This window comes from Epinephelus fuscoguttatus, linkage group LG10, assembly GCF_011397635.1.
Source record: "Epinephelus fuscoguttatus linkage group LG10, E.fuscoguttatus.final_Chr_v1".
Taxonomy (NCBI): Eukaryota; Metazoa; Chordata; class Actinopteri; order Perciformes; family Serranidae; genus Epinephelus; species Epinephelus fuscoguttatus.
This window is the reverse complement of record NC_064761.1, coordinates 32,928,561-32,948,615: the sequence shown is the minus strand read 5'-3', so window position 1 is coordinate 32,948,615 and position 20,055 is coordinate 32,928,561. Positions and strand designations below refer to the sequence as shown.

General features: G+C 40.1%; 1 protein-coding gene across 1 annotated transcript; it reads left to right on the top strand.

The window, feature by feature from the left end:
* Positions 1–1,910: 1,910 nt before the first annotated feature.
* Positions 1,911–19,527, top strand: bsg (basigin). The gene is made up of 8 exons (XM_049587295.1): positions 1,911–2,140; positions 11,942–12,110; positions 12,951–13,039; positions 14,270–14,406; positions 14,622–14,898; positions 17,471–17,495; positions 17,585–17,657; positions 17,800–19,527. The coding sequence occupies exons 1-7, from the start codon at positions 2,077–2,079 to the stop codon at positions 17,643–17,645; spliced, it is 822 nt and encodes a 273-aa protein (XP_049443252.1). The 5' UTR covers positions 1,911–2,076; the 3' UTR covers positions 17,646–17,657; positions 17,800–19,527.
* Positions 19,528–20,055: the final 528 nt, after the last annotated feature.

The following is a 20,055-nucleotide window of genomic DNA, read 5'->3' as shown; positions in this document are numbered from 1 at the left end:
TGCAAGTTTTTGTGCCATTGTAACTATGGATCGTGAAATATGGCGATATGGTTGGTATGTAGTAACAGATTCAATGTGTGGAGCCACCATGTTGGATTTAAAATACGCAAAATATCTTGTGACAAAACATTCAAATTCTGGGTAGTACTATGAAATTGTTATTTTTTAAATAGCGGGATTAACGTGAGGCCACAGACAGACTTTCAACCTGTCTTTTTATTTTGAAATAGGTTGTCAGTAATTTGTCGTGTGTGTTTTTTAGTTTGTTTCTCTTTTCAAGTCTCCATTGGACAACTACGCCCACATATATTTTTTTTAATACTTCAATTTTGTCATCCATCTTTATTTGCCTTTTTACAAACTTTGTCATTTTGCAACACAATCTAGAATTTTGAAATGGTTTAGTGTAGTGTAATGTCTATAGTGCATTACCTGATTAAGAAAGACCCTAGTTTGTCTGAAACAGTGTTCCCTGCTTATCATCCAACAGCATGTGGCTAAATTAAGTGCCTCTCAATTCAAGGACAGGGACTTTCCAAGGGAGAAGGCAGGACTTGAGCACTCTGATCAATTTACAGCCTTTAATTTGCACAATTAAAATCTGTAAATTGATCAGTGTGCTCCAGTCCTGCCTTCTCTGTTGGAAAGTCCTTAGTACTTTCTGTTTGTACATGTTCGATGAAACCTAGGGTCTCATTTACATACATAACGTACACACAGAAAAAGGCCTGAAAGAGGCAAAAGTTGTGATCTATAAAAACAGATTTGATGGGAGAAAGTTTGACCTGTGCTTACCAGCATTTTGGAGACAGAAAATTGGGGAGACAAATGGTGAGGTGGAGGCCTGATTGTAGAAATTGTTGAATATTGTTTGGCACACGCCATTCTTGGCTTTTGCTGTACATACATTTTTAGTATAGATCCAATATAGTATAGACAGCAACAAGCTAAGACACTGTTTATTTGAAATTACTTGTCTGAAGACATTGGAAATTTTCAGCTCATTAAAGGACATTGGGACTTTATTATCGTCTCATTTGAGGACACTGGGACTTTATTATTGTTGACAATGTTATGTTTTTTATACCTATCAAGTCCTACTAATCCCAAATAGAAATTGAAAGTGCATACAAAAGAAAAGTTTAGGTCTCAGGAGGATATTAGGTGAGAAAAGTCATCTAGATTGGACCCATTGGCGGCTGGTTCTGGCCCTCATTATAAAGCTACCGTTACTGTTACACTTTCCTAAGAATGATCCCCCAAAGTTGCTTGTAACTCTTGAAATATAATGACAGTCAATACTTAATACAAAATGTATACGAAGGAGACAGATTCAGTTGTCATTAATGCCTTTCAGACATTTTAATATACACTGCCCCACTTGAGTGAGAACATTTGAGTTAAATGGAAGTCTAATCTCTCATTTAAAGTGTCAATAATTCAATTACACCAAATTATAATTGTTTTATTCTTTAATTTCTCAAAATATGTCCTAAGTCCAGCATGGGCTTTATGGGTATGTAATGTACCCTTTAAGCCCATGGGTTTTCCAGATAAGCTCACTTCAAGATTTGTTGCTTAAATAAAAATATAACATTTTGCACACAAATTTAATAATACAAACTCGTTCTGTTAAAATCTGTAATTTCTTAGTTTTCAATGGCTATTTTGACACTAAATGGTGGCATTAATATGATTTTATGACATCATTACATACTTTTTTGAAACATTAATATCCCTTAAAAATGTTATTTCCTTCAAACACTTCTTATTATCTATTTTGTTTGGTTGTTTTTCATTAGATATTAAACTGAGATGTGTTTTACAAAACTATATAAGAACATTAACTCGTCGGACGTGGCCACGCCCCCGAAACAATACGTCATGCGTACGTGCTGCTCAGGGCGTGTGCGTACGGGTGCAACTAGAGGACGACCAACTCCGTCGGCTCCGCTGTTGAGCATTCAGCTCCTACATCTGGCTGGAAGTTCTGAAGACAGGACGGAACGAGATTCAGCCGTCGTAATCAACTTAGCTATTTTTTATTCGACGAATTAGTAAACCGAAATATCAGCTATGAAGTTACTGTGGGCTGTCAGTGCCCTGCTGCTGAGCTGTTGGCGAGCTAATGCGTCCACAGGTAAGAATTTTGTGTCAGCCATGTTGGTTGAGAAGATGTAGACTTTGCCCTGACTACGAACATTAAAATGTCCATTCAGGTTCCTGTTTTGTTAACGTAACGACATGTATGTTATTTGAGGTCGAATACCTTTTTAACATTTGATTTTAATACAAAACATGTCCGGCGTTAGTAGCAAACATAGTCATATATAGCAATGCTAAGCGTGGTGTGAATGCTAGCGGCACATTTTGCTAATTTACAGTCGCAAAATCCACTCGGACGTTTAAGCTAACCGGCTGTTTCGTGACTGTGGTTAAACAGCATTAACACAACGTTGAGTGTCTCTTTCCTTCGTATGTGCCAGCTTTACACAAAGGGATTTAGATATTTTTGAAACGTTAGCTGATGTAATCGATCACATGAGCTGCAATGTTAATTTAAAACGTATGGTGCCTCGGTAATGTTTGCTGTTGTGGTGTCCGCTGAGCTCGTTGTTATGTAACGTCAGTAAGGGTTGCCATCCATTAGTAATTAATAAAGACTGTTGTCTTCACTCTCACCCCAGATGGTTAAATAATCTTAGTCATTTGATAAGTCTCTTCTGCACAGCCTTTAAGGAACCGCAGCTCCGGCGTGGTAACAACGTTAGAAATGACAGCTTCACCCACTGAGCATAGATGTTTGCTTTTTCTGATCAGACAGTCATCAGTTGTCTTTGATTCATCGAGCCAGTAGGCCCAGTCCACGTGATGCTATCAGCTGTCACAATACAGTATTTTAAGTCGTCTTTTATTTTCTGTAACAGCATGTTTGCTCTTAAGGGCTGGCGATCCTAGTCGTATTGATGGCCATTAAATGACCTGCCACTGGCCCTTCCTATCAACGGCTTCCTATCACCTTGTGTCTTCATTGATTGACCACACATGAAAAGCTAAAATGTATTCACACACAGATCTTTGCTTGGTTACAGTGATCCTTATCAATTATCTGTTGAATGTGTCAGATGTGATGTGTGTGTCAGCATTGCAGTGACAGCTGTTAGAGAAAGAAGGAAGAAATGAATGCCCCTAGGAATTCGGTGGTAGCGATATTAGTTGCTTATTAAATGTCTGTCAGCAATGCAAATCGCGGCAGTGTTTTAGTTTTATTATAAAGCTACCATCGTTGTCATAATTTCCTAAAAATGATCCCCCAAATTAGCTTGTAAACCCTAAAATATCATGACAGTCAGCACTCAATTCAAAATGTATACAAAGGTGATAGATTCAGTTTTCATTGTGTCGTTTTAATACACTGCCCCACTTGTAGTAGAAGCATTTTAGTTAAAATTAAAGTATTATCTCTCATTTCAAGTGTTAGTAATTAATTTATATCAATTTCTAATGTTTATTCTTTAATTTGTCCAAATATGTCGAAAGTGCAGCATGGGCTTTATGAGTACGTAACCTACTCTTTAAGCCCAAGGGTTTTCCAAATTAGTCCACTTTGTTGATAAATAAAAATATATTTTAAAAATTTACCAATACAAACTTGTTCTGTTCAAATCTGCAATTTTTACTTCTTAATAGCTGTTTTTTTTTATTTTGTCACCCCTGCTTAAAAGTAAATAATGTTGAAATTCCTTTGAGCTTTCTGTGTTACTGAGTTTTAACATTGAGTTACTCATAGGTACATTTCAAAATATCCAATTTGCGTCATTTTCCCCTCGGGTGTTTCGTCATCCCAAGGCAGTTAAGACAGTCGGGCAAGCACATGCTCTGACATAATATGTTGTTAAACCATGGGCTGTGAAAGTCAAATGCACCCTTTATTTGCCATGGTTTACTGAAGCATGGGTAACACCGGGCAACTTTTATTTTGCAGAGCGTTGGTACCAGCAACCAGGCTGTTTATGTGTGCATGTGCGTCGAACACAAGAAGCCCTCATACCGCTCTGTGTTTCCTGCTTTGGTCACGACAGCTCTGGAGTAGATCATGAGTAAAATTAGATTTCCCTAGAGGTTCAGCTTCTTCTCTAGCTTAACTTTGGCATGGAAAGTGGGTTATGAGGCAGGCAGGCAGGTAGGTAAGGCTGATGTGTGTGAAAAAGGCACGAGAAGGCAGCCATTTCACACATTTTAAGTGCTGGATGTTTAGTCACAGTAATTTGGTAAATGGTGGTGAACACAGACCCATTTTTGTTATTGACCACCATTTTGAGATCCCAGCTGCTAAACCTGCTCTCACTTAAATTACCCTTTTATGATAAAAGCCTGCAGTCTAGCCAGCAGCACTGACAGTGGCAGGCTGTTCTTTAGGGTGTGGGAGTTGACATTCTTATAGTAGTGACACATGTCAGGTCCCACCACAGCTGAGTGATCAGACTGAGTGGGCTACCTGAATAGTGCACTGCTCACAGACAGGCAGACAGACAGACAGACAGACAGACCTTAAAGATCAGGTCACATCCAGAGAATGTCTGTGGGCTTTGAGTGACAAATATTTTCTTCCAAATCTGAGGTTTTTTTTTTATTCCCAAACAGTGACCTTCACCAAATAATACAAGGTCGAAATGAAAACTTGAAATGACCTCTTTAAACAGTGCACCTACTTCCACGTGTATTACTGCTTTCTTCATATGGAAAGCATTAGCATCCATCTTCTGTTGGAAAGGATGTTACATTGTGCTAGCTTTTCCTGTTCAGCGTGGAAAATTCAATATACTTTGTTACTTGAGGGTTGGAAATGGCCTGAGGATTACATATTTAAGGCTTTGTGTGTATAGCCTTTTGTATTTTCAACAGGCTCAGTAAATTCCTACACGAGATGTTAATTTTCAACCAGCTGCTTGAATATAAAACAAACTGTGGAGATAAAGCATGTATCCCCATAGTCTGTGTTTATTGGCTCCTCTCTACTTTATTGTGCTTACCAAAGGGCATGCTATCTCTGTATCACAGTAAATATTTAATCTTTTATTCCTCTGTATGGTAAAATTAGATTCCCAAGGGTTTTTTTTGCACATTGTTCTGCTCATGTAGCTTGTTGTTAAGCATATGGAAATATCAACTATGGAATTTGTTCTTTGAAAGGGCTTTAAACACATGGAGCTGGTTCTCATATTAAAGAGCAGAGGGCTAAAGGCACTAAATTACATTGTCAGGGTTCATGTGGTATACATCTATTGGCAGCTAAGTTTAGGGCGTAGACTATATTTAATTTTGAACTTTCATTCAGCATGTGGTATGTAGGTGGCCTTTGGTAGTGCTGGTGGAAGCTACTTAGCTTGAAAGGGTACGTGATGTACGTGTTGAGCTTGAAGTTCTTGTTGACAAATCCACAGGTCTGCCTCTTTTGTTTTGTCTTTAATTAATATCTGCTGACAGTTTCAATTGGAAGTGCTCTGAAAGTTGATTATCCAACACAAAATAAAAGTCAGGCTAAAGTAAAAATAAATAGAAAATGTGTTATTAACCACCCAGCCAAATATGAATAATTAGAAAATCACCAAGCATACAAAAATAAGGTTCAAATTCCTGAAAAATATGAGCAGTATTCTCTGCTCTGAAACTCCTAACTCCCGTTAGGAGCTAACCCAGTAGCACACAATGTCACACACAATAGAGTTGTTTATTCCTGTATTTATCAGACAGAAAAGGCCGTGAGAACTTGCTGAACAGAGCAAACTTGCTGCACACACTCACACACACAGTAGATAAACAAAGCAACACTGGTGCCATCTGGTCTAATATTAGGTACTATATAGTGGGGGAGGGGTTATGTTAAGGATCGTCTCAGTCAGTACGTTTACATGCACCTTGAGAAAATCAAATTATTGCCTTAGTCCGACTGAAACTGGACTATCTGTAGCTCGACTAACACACCTAGGTAATACGATTGAAAATCGAACTATTGCTGCATGTATCCATGTTGTCTTGGAGTCAGACTCGGCGTTCTGCACATGCACCCCTTTTTTTTTTGCGCACTTTCACCCGTAAGAAGAAGGAGATGACGTAGTAGCAGTTCAGTATGTAGCTGTGTAGTAATTCCCGGAAAAACAACAAACACCATGGCAACTGAGAAGCAGAAGACACACTTCTGGACGGATGAGGAAACTACATTTATGCTCCGCCATCTTCGCTCGTCGTTAGCTTCCTCTTCGGGTCAACTGGTACTACTTCAATACGCGCTATATTAAAAAGGACACAGCGCTGCCTATCGAGGCGGAGTCGGATGTACTTGGTCAGAAATTCGATTTTCTCTTCTGCATGTATACTCAGACAAGACTATAGGCCCGTTTCCACCGCAGGAACTTCGGGGTAATTTTACGGGGCCGGGGCCGTTGGTGTGTGTCTCCACCGCAGGAACCACCCCCGAAGGACAGAGTCCTGGAACTTTTACAGGGGCGAAACAAGTCCCTGCCTCGGGGTAGGTACTCAGAACGGCCCCGAAAGACTCCTGGCTGGGGCTTGGGATTTACTTGGTGCTGATTGGATATACTCAAGGAGGGATGTGACGACAACAGAAAGCAACAAAATAGCCGGCATTTTTAAAACTCAGCAGACGAGGGCTAGCTCGTTCATATAGCTTCCGCCGCCATCTAAAAAAACTCACTAAATGGCCCATGAAAAAAATATTTTTTCCAGCGGATATCTTAGTTACAACATGATTGAGCTAGCAAAGCAGTTTTGTGTTGCTGTGTGTGGTATTTATTCAGTTATGGGAAGTCACGATGTCTAGAAAGCATCAGCTAACAGCAGCAGCAAAGTTAACATCAGGACGTCATCTGTTAAAAGCCTCCCGTTGTCGGATACAACATGAAACTACTCCAGTTAGCTCAATCATGTTGTAACTAAGACATCCACTGGAAAAAATATTTTTTTCACGGGCCATTTAGTGAGTTATTACAGACACCGCTATCGGCTAATGGCGTCCCTACGTCGCCCCGGTCAAAATGGTCGCGCAACGATTACGTAACATCCAGAGCCTGTAACTTTACAGGAACCTTCCTCGTACTCCGCTCTCTCAGTGGAGACACGGCGGTTGAGAGGGCCGAGCGAGAGGACGTTCCTGTAGTAGTTCCTGCCCCCCAAATAGTACCAGGAACTTCTTCAGTGGAAACGGGCCTAATATGTCCGACTTCACTGATTAGCTGAGCTATGAGCTTAGCTTGACTACTGCGTGCATGTAAACATACTGAGTGCGTCATCAAGCCATGTTTTCAGGCTCCACCCAAAAAAATCCTGGAAGTCTTTGTGCATTTTCAACAAGCATTTTTTAACATGTATAATGTGTTAAGAGAGCAATCACTGATTTAGCTTTACCTGTACTTGACTATATTTTCATCGAAGGAATCTAGAAAAAGGGTCTGCATGTGAAACAGCAACAACAAAAAACAGATATGTAAGTTTAGGATAAACTCACTTTTCATTTGTGCTGTTAACCTGTGCCCTGTATTAGTCTTGGATTGAAAAGCTGGCCGTGTCTTGGCCTGTAGCGTGAGAATGTTATTGCTCACTGGACCCACCTAAGTGTATCATCCCGCTGACCACCACTGAGTGCCCAAACAAGTCCACCCAGCCCACTGTGACTGTGGAGAGCTGCGATACTTGAAAGCAAACAAATATCTGGAAGCAAATGCATTGCATGCATGCAACAGTCAGTCGGGGGTTTGTACGCTTTAAAGTGTAGCCACAAAATAAGTTTCCTGATACACACCCAAGCAGGATTTGACACCCTAATCAAGCTGACCAGCACATTTCATTCAAACAATGCATGCATTCCTTTGTTAATCTGTTTGGTACAGTTGATTGCGCAACAGCTACAAACAAGTGTTTTTAATGTTCCTCCCATGTGAATGTGTCACTGGCAAATGCAGTATGTTTCCATTTGCCACTCAGTGGAGACCGACTGTGTTGACTTTCACAAACATTGATGTCATGTGTACAGCCTGCATGAAGCCATTTGCAGAATGTCCTGAAAAATAGGCGATGTGTAATTCAACACCCTAACCACCGTTGGGTGACACAAGGCACAGCAGAAAAATGGCACCGGCTCAGAATGCTTGCATGTCCCAAGGCTTTCATGGATTTATTTTTTATTATTATTTTTATTATGTGAAATGTTTTTCATTTCAACCTCATCTGCTTTTCTCTTCATGTTCTGTTTCATTCATTTGTATTGATTTCATAGGAATGCTGTTGGATGCTTTTAATGTTCTGTTGTTGTCTTTTTGCTTTGTGTATTTCTTTTTTGCTTTAACTGCCTTTAGGGATGTCTTGATCAAACTTTTTTAGCTTACAGGCCCAACATGAATTATTGAGTAATTGCTAATATAAGGCCTTTAAAGGCACTTAATTTAGTATGTTGAATTGACACTAAAAAAAATCCTCTGATAACGAATTCAGTGTGTCACAGAGATGATTACCCAGTCCTTAAAAGAAACACCTCCAAGTGCAATGCTGCACAGTTCAACTGCAACACAAATTACAGCCTCTGAAATGATTATAGCCTTGAGTGATTACCTTTCTAAAACAGTATAAACAGAAACACCATGGCCTTCCTGATGCATGATGTACATAATAAATTGGAAACTGGGTGTAGGCCTGTCATGACAATTATGTTTTCAATTTATCTTGCGATATAAGGACATAAACTCAATCATTTTGCTGGCCTTGATGTTGACTGTTGTGTTTACATGCATATTTAGTGACATACGAATGTCACCAACATTTTAGCCAACAGCAGGGTTTTCCTTACCATTTTAAGATTTCTCTTTCTCTCTACTCTCACCTTTTTGCACGAGTCCGAAGAAAAACTAAACAACACTTCAAAGATGACACAACACAGCTTACCGTTAGCCTGCAGCTGCATTTTTGAAAAGGAAGACACACAGTCCTGATGGCGGTTAGCTTGCCAACCCCAGGCAATGAGCCAAAAAGTCTGTCATTTGTAGTTTTATCCTCAAACGACTTCACCCTCCACTCTATAAATCCTCCATCAAGCCACCTGGTTACGGAGGTACCTGCTGTGTTCTGGGATCTTCACTAAGCTTGTTCATTAGCCCCAAGAGGCATAAATTGGTTTTACTTTTGTTGGCCAGATTTTGTACTAAGTCTCAAATGAGTATTTTGGGGCTACTCCTACGAAGATACTAAAATAAGATATATTTTATATATACTTTCTTGTATGTATTAGCGGATGTTAATTACTTTTTTAAAAAAAATGTTGTTTTTTTTTCATACACTCAATTCCAACGGTTGAATACTTTTAAGAATTAGAATAGCATTGCTCTTCGAATGGTTGTACTAGCAATATTATGCTATTATATCGTCATTAAGTCTGCAACATGAAATGGTCTCAAAATTACTGATTTCTGGAATAATACATCGTCCAATAAAAGTAGTTATTGTGACAGGCCTAACTGAGTGTGCTGCTTTATGCTGTGCTCTCAGATCAGCTCAGGTCATCCCTAATTGCATTTCTTTTTTTTGTCTTGATGGGTCAGAGTACCAGGAATGATCAGAATAATTGGGGGGGGGAATGCTGCTCTGATCTATGCTTTTTCTGTGTGCGTACTTTCATATTTTCATTTCATTTGTGTTTAATTAACTTTGTTTCTTTTTCTTTCTTTTTCCTATTTGCTTGTCTTTCTTCCATCACGGCCTTTTATCACCAATCCATGAAATCACCTGGCTTGCTTTAAACCCACCACATTCAAAAACTTCTTGAAATCTCTTGTTGCTGGGCTGACTGTAAACCATGCTCAGCGGGCTTTATCAAGTCTCCCCTGTCTCAGATGAAGCTGATCGATGACAGCGCAGAGCTGCACTGTGAGGTGATAGGGAACCCCATCCCTGAGGTGCAGTGGTGGTTTGTAGAGGGTGAAGAGCCCAACGAGACCTTCACCCAGCTCTTTGACGGGGCACGGTATGACCGTGTGCAAATAAATGCCACATATATAGCACACGCCACTAGCACCATTCACCTCACTAGCCTCACCCTCAACGACTCAGGCACATACGAGTGCCGCGCTTCCAACGACCCTGACCGCAATGATCTGAGGAAGACGCCAAAAATCAAGTGGATCCGCTCGCAGGCAAACATTATTGTGATTGAAAGTGAGTGGCAGAGGAAGCATGAGGAGACTCCGGTCAAAGTAGCTTGGCTGTTATCTCCTCATTAGTGAAGTCCTGGACATTCAGCTCCTGTTACACTCAACTCCCATGTTTCCCGGTCCAGTACCCTCTCCATCCTGCTTCACCCAGTCCACACTTCCCCCTCCTCTCCTCAGAAGCTCCACGGTTATCCTGTAGTAGAAACCGAACCTGGTCATAAAGCATGGCTGGGCCGCTCCCTAATCCCGTGTTACTTGATACATAATGTCTTCAATCTGATGCCTTTTTTTACCCTGTTTCAGGGCTTAGGTAGCGTTATGATAGGCTGTCATTCATATAATACTGGTCATAAGGTTGGAAATTTGCAGATGGCTCCTGCAGGAAAATTATTGCATGTAAACAGTATGTAATTGTTTGAAGAAAGACAAAAAAGGGGTGTCAGATTTCTTGATTACTATCGCTTCTTGGTAGATATTTATTTTGCTAGTGTTTTCCTTAATTGATACTAACATTGGCAATGCCCCTTTTGTTTAATGCTTGTAGACCATTCCTGTGGCCCATAACCGACTGAACTGAAGGCACAGAAGATGGCAACTACTTATGAAAAATAGACTCAGCCATGGGGTATCTTTCTGCCTTGTGGTCCAGTATTATTGTTTTGAAGAATTGGTCAGTTTCTTCACCCAGTTGAAGCAAAAATCCTTAATTATAACATTTTACCATGTGATTGGCAGCGATAACTGCCAACAGTTTTTCATCCCCTTCCTGTTGCTTCTTCTGCATGTATTTAAAGATCTTTTCCCTGTGACCTTGTTGTAGACTACTGTATCTTTTAGATTTCCAGTACAACTCCTGTTTTCCCCTCCATTCTAGTGTCGGTGGGACAGATCTCCCCGTATTGGGGAGCTCTTTCCACCTTTATTGGAAAGTTCTGCGCATTTGTTCAGAACTTGTTCTTGTGTCACACTGTTTTCTTGTTCTATTTTGTGAGAATGGATTTCCACCTAAAACTCGGTAAGCTGAAGGATAATGCCGATAACATAGTTGGTGATACTTCGATATCCTCTTGACACCCAACAGTTGTTGTCTTAACAAAATCCCAATCTATATTTGCACCCTGGCAAGAGTAAGAAGAATAACTGAAACAATCAAGTGCTGTGGTCTCATAGTTGACCTCCTCTACCTTGCCTACCTTTTTATTTTCTTGCTTATTGAGTGCGATAATAGGACTGTCACATACATGGTATGCCTGATGACATTTAGTTCCATTAATCATTTATTTTTGTAAAGACAATTGTTGAGTGTCGAGAGCCAAAATGTAAATTAAACATGCCTTAAAAACGAATCACCCAGTGATACTGATACATTCCAAGGCAATACCTTCAGGTCAGTAATGAAGTGTAAAGGTATTAAGACCTACAAAGGCAGAGTTCAGGAACTACACACCAAAGTGCAGGTACTCTGTTTTCTTGTTACTGCAAATGTAAAAAGCTTTCACAGAAATTACACATTTCTATGGCATAATATTTTTATATTGTAAAACAGAAAACCAGATACATGTTAAAACTAACATGGCCAAATATGTAGTTACTGGGTTTTGCTTTTGTAGGGCAGCATTGGTGTCTATACCTGCAAAAATGCTGTTTAATGCCAGTTAGCTGAAATGTTACATTTTAGAAAAGGATGGCAAATGATTAATTTTTTTGTCTCTGTTTATCTGAAGCCCCAGACATCATCACCGAACCTTCTGAGGTCACCAACCAGACCTCCGCGATCCTCAGCTGCAACTTGACAGAGTCCAGCCTTCCCAGCAAGGGCTCCCATTGGGTGCACAATGGCAAAGTCCTGGAAGAATCTAAGTCCAATGAAGCCCATTCATACACAGTCCTCCAGTAAGTAGCTACGTCAACCCAATTGTGCCATATGAGCAGATCTGCCCCGCAGTTACTATGGCACTGTAAATATGCTCATCCTATGATCATTTACTCAGCGGTACTGAGTGAATTAACCATACTAGAAAATGGAAAGCTGAGCTGGCTTTGATACTTAAGAGTGTCATTGGTTTAGAAAGCCATTTTGTAGCCTGAAAGTGTCTTGCTCTAGTCCTTTACTCTGATGGTTATGCTGTCCCTTTCTGGCTTTGTTACTACAGTCACTGTCCATCTTTATTCTCTAATGTTCTCTCCATCGCACTCTGCCTTTTGCTCGTCTGTCGTGACGTCCCTCCCCCTCTCACGACTCTCCCTTTCTCCCTGGCTGCCTCCATTAGCAGCAAAGCTAGGGGCGCCATTCAGGCATTCACTGCTCTTGATTAGCAGAGAGATGGACCGTGCAGTCGTGCAGCTTTGCCGGTAGTCTTGGCAGCAGGGATAAGCGCCCCTAGCAGTGTGCTCACTTGCCCTGACCTTAATTCCCCATTAGAGAGAGCAGGCAGAACTGTACGGGACAGCAGCACCAAACAAAAGTGGGATTGTGATTACCAGGGGAAATTTGAAATATTTGTTGCATGGACAAGCAGCTTTATTTTTTACCCCCGGCTCTTGAGCATACACAGAGTTCTGTTGTGAATTTTCTACTAAACTAAGTGGAAAACTAATCAGTCATTGAAGTGGCATCAGCAGAGTTGGTCCACCTGCTCTAGGCTACATCTACAGAGAAATATTTACCTGTGGTCTATTAATTAGGAGTGACACCCAGAGTTCTCACATCCTTTATTTGTTTTCCTCTCATAGTTTGGACAAGATCACCCACAGCTCTGGTGGAAAGTATGAATGTGTGTTTCTGACTGATCCAGAGGTGAAGCAGACAATTGAAGTCAAAAGTAAGTTAATTCATAAATATGACAGATCAGAGTTGTATTTGTTGGTTATTTCATGTCAAGTTTATGTCCATGTTTACATTGGGGTTTTAACATGGTTGTAAATGTTTTTATAGACGTTTTACATACAGTTTATCCTGAAGCGGCAGCAGTTTTCCAGGAAACGTAATTTGATGTTTGTTTTTATTAACAGTAAGTACTGCTAATATTTAAGGGCAGGCTTTGGCTATATGGATGTGGAAGTCTCCATTTACCTTCACTTTACAAAAATGAAGCCAAAATATCCTGGATACCAGCGCTGCCATCTGGCACTAGTGACTTTATTTAGAGCCATAGTCTATGCAATAGCTTCCTCTGCAGTACTAAGTTCCCGTCATCCGACCAGTTGCAGGCAGTGCTGTAGATGGCGAGCACTTGATTGGCACACAGCTGTCAATCATGCAAATCTGCCATTTTATGAAATTAAATAATGAGAATGAATATCTAAAATGACAGAAACCATGTTTGGGGAAAATTCATTTGACATGATTTTTGATCTGGCGTGGCTTTATAACCTATACTGCAGCCAGCCACCAGGGGACGATTGAGATGTTTTGGCTTCACTTTTGGGGAGCTGCTCCTTTTCGTCCATATTTGCAAGCTTTCAGGAAGCCCGCACAAAAATGTGCAAATTGAATGCAGATCATGGACAGAAGGCTCCGTCCTTCTCCATCTCGGTATCAAACATTGAGCATAAATGAGCCCTTATATGTGGCCATTTGTTCACAACATATAGTATAGACAGTGCCCTAGGGATTTACCAGGAATACATTTCATTTATTATATGCTTGAAGCTATTTAAAATTGTGGTTGGTATAGAGACATAAGTCACTGAACATCTGCAGCACTGGAGCTTTATTGAGAAATACTTACCGGACATAAGCCCTGACTTCCTATGATGTTTTTTTCTCTTTGTGCAAATCACCATTTAAGAAAATCAATCTGCATCAAACACAGCTGAAAACTGGGTGTCATCTGCACATACACAGGGGAGACCGTTTGATAATTTAGTTGAACTGAAGTTAAGCAAACTGGGGATTAAATGGGAATTAAACAATGTGGGTAGCTCCTTCAAACTCTTGTGAAGATGTGAAGATGCCTCCTGCTTCAGGATAAACTATGAAGGGAGTTTATTTATTTAATATACAAACCTTCATATTCTAATCTGAATATGTGCTTCTGTTCCTGCTGTAGCACTTCCCCACGTTGCTGCCTACAAGCACTCTGAGCACGGCAATGAGAAAGACAAAGGTGTGATGGTCTGTGTGAGCCATGGCTATCCACTGCCCACTAACTGGAACTGGCACAAAGAGAAAGATGGTGTCCAAACAGTATGTGTTAAAATTATTTATGATGTTTTTGATCTAGAGTTCTAAACCGGTGGACATAAAACTAAACATTTTTAACAACTTAAATATTGTGATGGTTCATAAGTTGTAAATGATGTATGTCCAGTAATTCAGTTGTAGGACATTGAATAATAATGAATGGTCACACCTGTCTTGCTATTTGCATGACTAACTTGTTGCTTAAACACAACCCTCAGCCTATCTTAAACGGCACCAGTGACAAATATGAGATCAAGAGCACCCCTAACAAGACCACTCTGACCATTCAAGACCTGAGCATCGAAAACGACATTGGAGACTACGTCTGTGCCGGAACCAATGAACTTGGCACAACTACTGACAAGATCCACCTGCGTGTCCGCAGTCGCTTGGCCGCTCTCTGGCCCTTCCTTGGCATCGTGGCCGAGGTCATCATCCTGGTGACCATCATCTTCATCTATGAGAAGAGGAGAAAGCCTGATGAGATCAACGACGGTACGTACACCATGTTACCTCCACCACTACAACTCTGCGGTTGTATTCAAACTGACATAAGCACTGTGTGAAAAAATGCTGCCTCAAAAACAAAAAGGGGCAGGTTATGGGCAAATAAGTTAAACGTCATTTGGTCTGGCACTGAATTTCCCAGTCAAATACATGCAAGGTGACATTATTTTGTTATGTGAATAGGCTCATTGTGCTGTTTAACCTTGCAAACTTTAAAATACAAAGGCCCAAACACACCAAACCGACATCAAGCTAGTGTCGTTAAAGGCTGACCGTTGGGTCCCTTCATGTCACCTGTGTCTTGGCTAAAAAGCTGCACTTGAACACACCTCAAAATCTACAGCAAACAGCCAGGTAGCACGTACATTCTGCACATGTGAAAGGAAATAACTCTCCATGCCAGCAGGCGGCGGTAGTCTGTATTAGGGATTAGACAGATTAAAGATGCTAGTTGGCCAATTAGCACATTGACAACACAACCTGATGTGAAAAGAACAAAAGATATTTATTGTGCGCTAGCGAATAAAACATAAACAAAAAGCTAAAAACATAACCTTACCTCATTTAACAAATTTGTTTTGCTGTTGTATGCTCTTGGCTTTAGCCATTTGTTAATTTCTTAACTTCTGTTTTCTCTTTACGTGCTCTGAGCAGAACTGCCAATCAGAAAGATTTCATTAATTGACGGGCTCTGCTGTCTCCGATGCTGATTCAACATGCTAAATTATCCAAAAAAAAAAGCAGTTAGTGCCAACAGTGTAGGACACACTGCCAAAACTTGGGCGACAGACGTTCACCGAAGGCCCAACATTATTTTGTGCCCATGGTTTATCACTACTGTGATAACTTACTACAGTTGTCTCATTGTAAAGCACTCAAAGTGCTACTGATACAGTTACTAGGCCTCCTAGATCGTATTTAATCTTTTCAACAATATTTGAAGCAACACGTCGTCAGCAGTGTTGTCCTATTTTAACACAGTGCTGTTTTTGGTGTGAACAGCCACTCAGAATTGAGAATTTTACTTGTCAATTCAACACAATCATTAATGAATTCTGAAACTTGTCAGCCATTTTCCTATTTTACAGGAATTTAAATTACACAGGTTTTGGTAGAGGAAAAATACTCGAATATCATGAATAGTTTGCTACTACAGTGACCAAATATCCACCAGGAAGTAAATGTACATTTTGAGGGCAGATATGGACATTTTCCAACCTGCATCCTCTGTCCTTTCTTGTATTGTGTGGCTAAAAGAACATAAATAAGCCCCTTTGAAATCATTCAACTTCCAACAGGACAAGAATGTGTCAAACTGTAGGCCTTGTTTAAGAAGATTTATATCCCTCAGTGGCATGTTGAAGACTATTAAGACAATTAAAATGGGGATGTATGGACTATAGTTGCATGCTTTCAATATGAATCCTTATTGTCTTTGATTTTGCTATAATTTACATTTTAAACTGAGGATCAGGAGTTAGCTTCCGTTTTTGTATAAACGATCTGTGATAGCAACTATTATTTTTATTATTTACATTTTTACTTCTCTGTTCGCTGCTGATTTTGCATTTTGGTAAGTGGACAAAACTGCATGTCAGACTGAAGTGGTTGAGCTGAGATGACCGAGTGGAAAAAGCTATGGGAGTCTGAATGAATTGCTTTCATAGTCACCACTTCTAAGAGGAATGTGCTCAAAGATTTGGTCACTCTTTCACTGGCCCTGCATTCAGAGCAAGCTTAAAGTATTTTCTCCCCACTCTCTATTGGTCCCCCCTTTAAAACATGCGTCTGAGCCAATGAAAGAGTCAAATGAGACACGTAAGCTAGTGTAATGGTTTGACATGAACTTGAACAGGTTGACAAGTGAGAGGTTTCAGCATTCTGTCTGCATGTCTCCTGCATCTTGTACTTTATGCATGATAAATGATAGGCAACCCTCTTCTCCAGGTCAGTACATCATTTACATCTGTCTCATTCACCATTTGGCCACAGAGATAGCCTTAAGTTGTGACTACGTGCTCTTGCTCTGGTGTGATACTGCCACTGTACATGCCAGGTTGTGTGTTAGCTCTGCCAGTTCAAAGGTGTTTACTGTTTCTTTATCTTATTACAGCCACTGCAGTGTTCATTTGGTGTTCTTTGCTTGTATTGCATGAGCCTCTGTGATGCTAAGGGGTGACTCTAGACAGTGTACAAAAATGTTCATGAATAGAAATGTTCAAATCTTATCACAGATTTGCTAAAAAGACACAGCAGTCTGTTAAGTGACATCTTTTTTATAGAACATAAATGATTGTGTGTAGATTTGCTGCGTAAAAGGATTTTGTTACATCATTCATCGCCAGAAATGCAGCAGGTTGGCATGCTTCAGTTCATGTTTAGTTGGATTTGAACATAACCTCATTGGATCATGTTGCAGAGGATGTCATGTTCTAACGTTTGCTACCATCATCTGTGGGGGAGGGGGGCAGGCATGTGTTGCTCACACCAGTAACAGACATGTAACCTGCTATCAACTGACTCTTGTTTTTGTTTGCCCTCCTTCATTGATCATTCACAGATGACGACTCAGGCTCTGCTCCTCTGTAAGTAAACACAGCAGCTCCATATATTGTTTGTCTCTGCAGATTATATATTTTTACAGAACTCATGTTTGCTCTGTAATGTTTTTCAGGAAGAGCAATTCTACTGCAAACCACAAAGACAAGAATGTGAGGCAAAGGAATTCTAATTAGAAGTTGAATGAGGTGCGTCAGACTATGATGTTCTCCCTGAAATATAAATTCTGTGGGCTACTGCTCTACTCAAACCCAATAAGAGTCTGAATATGAGACAAAAGTTTTTAAACCACTTTCATTCTTCACTCATGCATCTTTTCTTCTATCCTAGATGGACATCCAGATGGCAGTCCAGGACTCAGCTGTTGTGTGGCACATCATACTGTGCACCCTGCAATTTTCAGTACCTTTTTTGTGCTTGGGTGTTAATGTTCTAAGAAACTGACTGATTTCCTCTTGTTTTATTTTTTTTCTTCTGTATTCTTCTCCACATTGTGCAGCCACAGAACATAGTGTGAAGTAATTTCTGCTTGAGGCTGCGGGGCAAATATTGCATGAGTTAAAATGCCGTTTTAGCAAAGTGTGTGTTCGTTGTAAAATCATTAGACCGTTCATGTGAGGAATGCCTCGTTTGTGGTTATTTTTCTGTTGATGCTGATTCTGCACAGACCTCACAGCTGTCAGTTTTTGCTTTTACACAGGGTTCCCATAATCATGAAGCTACTTGAAAAAGTTTTGGAATTGGAAAAAACTGATAACCAGGTTTGGAGGTGGTTTGTAATTAACAGAGTTTTGGAAATGCATCGTTTTGGCTGTAGTTTAAAATGCATTACTAAAAATCCCAGACCATGTCTTGCGTTAAGCAAAATACATTCCTTGAAGCTTTTGCTGCGCTGCATGACTGTTGAAATGTCACTAATATCACAGACCAGATGAATAAGACCAGGGGAATAAGCTATGACATCGGAAGAGAAACAGAAGCTTATTTGTAGCTGGTTAACTGCAGCTTGCAAAGTACCTGTATGTGCCAGTCTGGTCTGTTGACATATGCATCTAGTTGGTGGCAGGAATGTCTAACCAGTGAGTAAAGTTATCAAACACCAGGAGCTTGCTTATGCGCACATGCCTTAAGTATGTGTCTCATAATGATGGCTGTATCTCTGTATGGGCTTACCTATTGAAACAACTTTAAGTCGTGGAAATGGGGTAGAATATTATGGAAAAGTCACAGAAAAGGTTTTGAAACTTCATCAGTGGAAATGTGTGGGAACCCTGTTTTATATTCTATCTGGAATGGTTCCTTGCAAAACAGCACAAGTTCAGTTGAGAGGATCTGAAACATTTTAGATCCTAATTTATCACTGCCATTCTTATAGCAACCACTGGAGTGCGTTTGAATTCATGTTTGACCTGTCCCTACTCCACCGCACACCTCCTTTTGCAGAGTTTTATACTTTGCCTTAACAAGCACCATTTTCTCTTTTGTGTGTAAATGTGATACTTACAATTAAATGCTGAAATAATTAATGAAGGTTTGGTTGCCATAAGAAATTACAGTTTTTTTTTAGTAGGAAAGCATTTGTCCTTTTAAATCCAGCTTTTATTTCCTTTTCCTATTAACATTTTAAATCAAAGTTTTAGTCACTGATGTTTTTGTTGCCGATGTCACATCCAGAGTAAAAATATATTAAGGACCAAGTGCAAGTAACATCTGTTGCTTCTGTCGAACGCAACTTGAATACTACACACTGAAGTTTATATTTAGTACCGGAGATTATCGTTTCAGATGTTTTTCTTTCTCACTCGATGTGATCTGAGATAGAAAACATCCTGTATGCGATTGTTGGGCCGTCGTCTCTGTTCCCTTCACTGTGTAGATGATTCAGAAGCCATATGTTCCATTTAACCTGAGTAGTGTTGTGATTGGATGTTACCATTTCAGAGTTACACAAATTAAGAAGACCTAGTCAGAATTGTGTCAAGTGTTGTACCTTCCGAATACCTGGAACAACCATCTGTTGTACAACTTGCACAAACTGAATAAAGGTATTTGATTTTATGTGTTTGTGTTTACTTGCTCAACCTTAAACTCAAAGGGTGACTTGAATAGCGAGACAGGAAGCACTGTATACGAGGAGGCCAAAATGGCTGCACTGATCATAATCACTTTGTTGGAGTCACAGTCCTGCAAACAAACACAATGTGATCACAAGGAAAAAAAAGTTCTAAAACTTAAAGAATTAATTTGGTCTTTCTCATCCCATACCTTTTTGAAATGCTTAAACATGCAGGTTAAACCTTATTGAAAGCTTTACTTTTGAGAATCCAAGAACTCCACTGCAACTTTGCACATCTGAGCAGTTGTGGACGTACCAAAAAAACATGCTCCATCTATTTGTAATGCCTCTGGGCTGGCACTAGCCAGGGCCAGAGGCATTATGTTTGCAGGTTGTCCGTGCGTCCCACTGTCATGAACGTAATATCACATTTCTTGAGGGATTTTTTTTTTTCGAATTTAGCGCATATGTGCACTTGGACTCAACAATGAAGTGTTTAGATTTAGGGGCACTATGACCTTGCGTCTGTC

Excerpts from the sequence above, each read along its gene's own strand:
- bsg (XM_049587295.1), top strand. The coding sequence starts at position 2,077 with ATGAAGTTACTGTGGGCTGTCAGTGCCCTGCTGCTGAGCTGTTGGCGA. Across the intron at positions 12,111-12,950 it reads CATTCATACACAGTCCTCCA|TTTGGACAAGATCACCCACA; the intron begins GTAAGTAGCTAC and ends TTCCTCTCATAG. Across the intron at positions 17,496-17,584 it reads GACTCAGGCTCTGCTCCTCT|GAAGAGCAATTCTACTGCAA; the intron begins GTAAGTAAACAC and ends AATGTTTTTCAG.